General features: G+C 40.5%; 1 protein-coding gene across 1 annotated transcript; it reads left to right on the forward strand.

Moving 5' to 3' along the window:
* Positions 1 to 285: 285 nt before the first annotated feature.
* Positions 286 to 5,735, forward strand: LOC100837962 (peptidyl-prolyl cis-trans isomerase E). The gene is made up of 3 exons (XM_003562259.4): positions 286 to 482; positions 702 to 965; positions 5,219 to 5,735. Exons 1-3 carry the CDS (start codon positions 446 to 448, stop codon positions 5,416 to 5,418), a joined length of 501 nt encoding a protein of 166 aa, XP_003562307.1. The 5' UTR covers positions 286 to 445; the 3' UTR covers positions 5,419 to 5,735.
* Positions 5,736 to 6,007: the final 272 nt, after the last annotated feature.

Raw genomic sequence — 6,007 nt, forward strand, 5'->3', positions numbered from 1 at the left:
TAGTACCATGTTTTATCAAGCTTTATTTTATGATTTAGACATATCTCATTTTAAGGAGATTCAGAATCGTATCACCAAACTATTTAAGGTTCCGTGTGCCTAGTGTGTTATTTTTCTCGAACACATGTTCATTGTATTACTAGTTGGGTTAGTGCAGATCGCAAGTATGTTTCGGTTGCGTTCGAACGAAATTTACATGTTATGACCAAATCCTGGTTAAATTGCTTTCTCTCACCACTTTACCAGCATGAGCCAAAACAATGACCATGACTACAGGCTACAGAGAGCCCTGCCCAATTTTTTTGGCTTCCTGGGCTCGACTCGAACCGAACGCACCCAGAACTCTCGTCTCTGTAGTCTTGCTCCCGGTCACCTCCCCGCCCGCGTGCTGCATCCCCAACTCCCGCCGCTCCCCTAGCAGCCCTCCGCCGCCGCCGACAGAGACATGAATCAGCCGGTGCAGAAGAACACCCTCTACGTAGGTACGCGGTAGCATCCCTTTCTAAGGTTTCACCACCCTGCCCTTGGCCGCGCGCACCACCTGTTCGACGAAATTCGTCAGTGAGATACACATGGTTCCTCCTGGGGGTTCTCTCGATTTTGCGCGACAATGGCACGACCTTGTCTTTTCTTGTCCTCCGTGCGAATTTCCGTGTGATGAAAACTAAGCCGAGCTCCTTTTTCTGGTTTCGTTGAGGCAGGTGGGTTGGCGGAGGAGGTGGATGAGAAGATCCTGCACGCGGCGTTCGTGCCGTTCGGTGAGGTCAAGGACGTCAAGACACCGCTCGACCAGGCCACGCAGAAGCACCGCTCCTTCGGCTTCGTCACCTTCCTCGAGCGCGAGGATGCTGCCGCTGCCATGGACAACATGGACGGGGCAGAGCTCTTCGGCCGCGTCCTAACCGTAAACTATGCCTTCCCCGAGCGCATCAAGGGAGGAGAACAGGGCTGGGCCGCGCAGCCAAGTATGTCACATTTCCTGTGTTTTCTCCTCTGTTCAATTACGCCCTTCTCTCTTGCCTGACACTAGGGCTAGGACTGCCAAATGTGTGGTTGAAGATTAAGGGTGAGAAATTGGTTGGACTTGTGATCAGACTAAAAGTCTAATGAGTTGGTGTGGGGTTAATGCTAGCCAAGTATGTTTGTTTCATTGTAGCTTGTTTTGATGTTTTCATTGTAAGGATTTTCTCAGTTTGAATCGGTGAAAAAATGAATGTTTATCTACAGTAGGATGTGTTCTTGTGCTGTCGAAACAGGTTGCAGGTCTTAGATTGTTTTTATAGGATTTGTTCTATCGCGGCATCAAATTTAATGCTTTATATAAGTACTGTGCAATTGTCGGGGTATTTGTAACTCTTACTTGGTTTGGTGGAAATAATATACAATTATCAATTATCTTAATATGCAAATGTTTCAATCTGGTTCAGTTGTAGCAGGCAGCAATTGTATCTAGTTTACTATGAGTGCTTCCATATCGATTTATTGAACATATTAGTCCTTGCCTGGTTTGGTTGAAACCATAGTGTTTAAAGTGTCAATTATAAATATATAATCTTGCTACTCAAATAGTTTTTGTTTCGTTTAGTTTTAGTGGTCAGCATTGCAAAAGGAAAGAGCTAGGTGTTATGTAAGTACAACCATGAGCTTTATATGAGACTTTATGTAGCTGTATATAATTAGGAAGATATTGCTGAACAACCATGAGTTTTAGTTCAAATTAACTAAAACCACGACAAGAATTTAGGATCGGAGGGAGTAGATGACCATCCTTTGATAATAAGAAGTATTTAGATTGGTCAGGTGAAAATGGGGTCATCAGATTTGTCATGGAAAATATTATCATAGTATCATGTTTTTATAGTTTTTACCAACTGTCAAAAGTAGCAGTCAAAGTTGCATGTTGGAGACTGGGCCATGTCCAAAATGCCATCTAACTACGAAGGAGGGAGTACATGAGCATATGTTAATAGATAAAGTCAAATTCTGCTGTTTTCCCCTTTTACTCTAGGATAGCACTTTAGATTTTATTTTGAGGAAAGCGCTTGATAGAGAGCAGCACCAAGCGTACATAGAGCATTTACAGATCATGCAATTGCCATAAAATTTAAAATTGTACTTCGTATAGAATATTTTCTGGCAGACCTGAACTGGCTCCTCAGCCATGGCTAATGCTGTGCTCTATTCAATCACCTATATTTGGTTGTCAGTTATTACTTGTTACATGACCAAGACAAACAGGGTCTTCATATTGACAGCATGTGACCTTGGTCAATTACAATGGTAACAAACTGAAACTACTGATAAATATTTTGTCCATATTATGTCTTACTAATTCTCTAGGATCTTTAACTGGTTTTAGCAAATATTGGGATAAATAGTAATCGAGCACGTGCAATGCACGTGATACATCGAGCCACTCAAAATAATATAAAATAAGAAATGCATTAAGATTTCATCCACCCTTGCTCTATGATTGAAAAAATAAATTCATTCGTACTCAGAGTTTACTTAATATCCGCATAAGGTAGAAATATGATTCATCCAATTCATACACTCTAGAAATAAGAAATATATTGCAGCACATAAAGTTCGGGACTACAATATGTTTGATTCTAGAATCAAATTGTTCTTTATTTCTTTATGGGAACTTCACCGAGAAAAACTGGATTATATCTTTCATTGACCTGCATGAAAGATTCGATGACCTGCATATTAGTTTCACATTTTTTTGTAAACACATCAGGGAAAGAATAGTAAACCCACATTTTCTTTTGTTTTTGTGCAGCCTTTTCTTATCTAAAATGTCCTCCAGGGATTCCTGTCTCAACCAGATGTGGTGCATAAAATTTTGTACGCCCTCCGATTTGTAAAGCTATCAGTTGGCAATTAAAGATGTCATATAGAAGGCATTTCTGGCCCCCTTTTTCAATCGAATTGACAAACAACAATATCGCCCCATTGGATGAACTGAAGTTTATAGTTAAGCATTGTGGTTTTTTCTTCTGAAAAGTGAAAATCCTATGGACAAATAAATCCTCCCCGAACTGTTGCTGCTATAATTAATAACGTTTGAAGGGCACACCTAGGTAGTGAGATGCAATATTAACATTCAATTAGCCATTTCAGATTTCTGTACAATAAAATTGGATCATAAATTCACCAATACGGCAATACCATCCCTGATGCGATACCTACACCCAGCAGGTCTAGCACACGATTTTCTAGTTCATGGCTACTACAGTCTCACACCTCAGATAGCTAATGCAACCAGCCAAAAGGAATGGCCCATGCAGATAATAGATGGATAAAAAAACATAGCATAGTTTACCAATGAAGAAAATTGAGGCAGTTCTGTCATGTGGGGGCATCACTACAACTGGTGGGGCCGTGCATCACTACAACTGACTAGAAAAAAGTCTTATCCCTAGTTTGCAATTTCCTTAGAAAGCAAGATAGAATCCAAGTGTTAGGATTTTCTTTGGTTACCTCTCCTATCTATAAAGAGACTTAGCCAGAGGAAAAAGCAAACAAGCAAACCAATATGTCTGCCCCAACTCTTTTTCTCTACCCTCATGCCATGCCACCATGCTTTGAAGTGCTCTGGCTTTACGACAGGGCTTCCCATCGAGCACACCTACTACCTATGCTCGGGTTCCAGGAAACATACCATTACCCAAGACTAGAGAAGGTCAAACGTTATGATCCCTGTGCGGTGAAAGAACTGCAACTAACTTACCTGTCAGGAAGAAACTACAAGGAAAGGCTTTCCTCAAGGAGTTGCAGTTGTTCACATTGTGTGAAACTGCTACTCTTGTAGATTAGTGTTTGCAATATGGACAGGCAATTATAATGCTATGTCAGTGGTAATCAAGCTAAGGATCTCCTTTCACCATCAGAACTTTTTGGCATTATTATGCAATCTTAGGATCTGTATGGAACACAAGATTCTTGGCGGAATTTTTTCGGAAACCCCAAATCCAGTTAGATGGATGTTTTCTCTTGCACAAAACCCTATCTTCCCAAAGGTGCACTATATATTCCAAGCACTGAATTGAACTTGTTAGGTTTGTTGTTATGCATCAAAAGAAGGCATGGCGTTTTGCCTCCTGGGTGAAAGGAACAGTAAAATCATTTAAAATATTAAACAGTGACAAAAAATTATGAAAATAACTAAGCGCTTGTAAGTTTCATGTAAAAAGTTAAAAAACTCTTTTCCAAATTTTCCACGGTATCTGAGTCTATTGACATCTATTTACTCTAATTGTTTGTACGTAATGATGAAAGCAATGTTGCTGCAACTGTCATTGCCAAGTGACAAGCGAATTTATTCTATTCAAACAACTTAAGTCATTTCATAAGTTTCTTTTCGGCCAAATTAGTATTAAGCATGAAGTGTTAAGTCGCGCTACACTCTTGTATCCATTTCTTATTGTTGATTGTTTCTTTCAAGTCTTTTAGATGCTCATAGTTTTCTGGAATTATTTTCTTTAGCACATCATGAATGTCATCTTGATTGCCTCTCTTTTAGTATTCTGTATCGTCTGTTTGGCAAGCTACTGCGCAGACCATCAGAGAATTATTGTGTGCGTCCAATGCTCATGCCTTCCTTTGTTGCCTTTTCAAGTTTTGATTTTCAAATCTACGTGTTTTTTTCCAGTTGGGAAAGGCTGGGATGTATCCATCAATGGAGGATGGAACACACCCTAGTTCCCAAAATTTTCCGTCAGTACGAGTCGTAGTTCTAATCTTATCAATTCAAGCTTACAGGCTTCAAACAGTGGTGATAGTAGTGTTCACCACTTGGTTGTTCAAGGTTATGATCTGATAAGTCTGCAACAGAGTGGAATTCGTAAGTGTGGAACAGTGCTAGGGACTTTCATCTTGATGTTACGTGTTCAAAGTTTATTCTTCTGATCCGGATCAGAGGATAGGGATAAGATAGAAACACTTAAAACACCTGTTTCGTTTAAATGCTTCCTTATACTCCAGTGGTACCCTTTCCCCTTTATTTTAGTCACTGCAGCATGTGGTCCCTAAGCTAAAATCACACGAGTTGTGCGGTAAGTTGGAAGTGCTTACCAATCTCTGCTGTTTCTGTCTTCTGGTTGCTCACAATATATGAGCTACATTGAGTAATCCGGATCAGCTTGTCCACTACATTGATTTCCCACAATATATGAGCTTATGGTTGCTCACACGTATATTTTTCTCTCTTCAGTTTGGGCTGATGCGGATACTTGGTTCGAGAGGCAGCAGCAGGAAGAGGAAATGAAGCGCCTTCAGGCAGAACACAGTGCAGCAATGAAAGAAGCAGAGAAGCTTCACAGGGAGAAAGTAGCTGCAGAAAAGGACGGAGAAAAGGAAGAAGCAGATCCCATGGCTGCAACGGAAGCTCAGGCCGTGAAACAGAGCTCTTAAATGTTCGGACTTATGTATCCACATGTGCCAAATACATGGTGTGTTTAGTCAGTCGCTATATGTTCGCTAGACTGCCTGTTCGTAGGCTGAAGCTAATCTTATACTTCTTGAAGACATGCTTCTGTTCATCCTGGCTGTCTAGCTCTAACATGGAATCTGGGTTATGGCAAAATGGATGTTCTGTTATTGGTTATGCTATCACCAGTGCTTGGGCTGAACCATTTTCGCGTCATCCCTAACTGGAAATATGCATACTCTCGTTTCATTTTAGGATGAGCTTGAGCAGTTGAACGACAGGCACAGGCGCTTTGGCCTAACCTAGCATATCCAGGGTAATTCAATTGTTCGACCATCGCATTATACTATTTCTTGTTACAACCGATATGTTTAAGCAAATATGTTCGTACATTCTTACTTCAGTAAGCATCTTGTGCTGTTTTCCAAAGCGATATGTTTAGTTAGTATTATGTACTCTAAGTATATCAGATTTAGCACAACTTTGTGTACTTCTTCCGTCCAACAAAAGATGTCTCAAGTTTGTCAAAATTTGGATGTATCCAGACATGACTTAGTATATAGATGCATTCAA

Source organism: Brachypodium distachyon, chromosome 1 (genome assembly GCF_000005505.3).
Source record: "Brachypodium distachyon strain Bd21 chromosome 1, Brachypodium_distachyon_v3.0, whole genome shotgun sequence".
Lineage (NCBI taxonomy): Eukaryota > Viridiplantae > Streptophyta > Magnoliopsida > Poales > Poaceae > Brachypodium > Brachypodium distachyon.

Excerpts from the sequence above, each read along its gene's own strand:
- LOC100837962 (XM_003562259.4), top strand. The coding sequence starts at position 446 with ATGAATCAGCCGGTGCAGAAGAACACCCTCTACGTAG. Across the intron at positions 483-701 it reads GAAGAACACCCTCTACGTAG|GTGGGTTGGCGGAGGAGGTG; the intron begins GTACGCGGTAGC and ends TCGTTGAGGCAG. Across the intron at positions 966-5,218 it reads GGGCTGGGCCGCGCAGCCAA|TTTGGGCTGATGCGGATACT; the intron begins GTATGTCACATT and ends TTCTCTCTTCAG.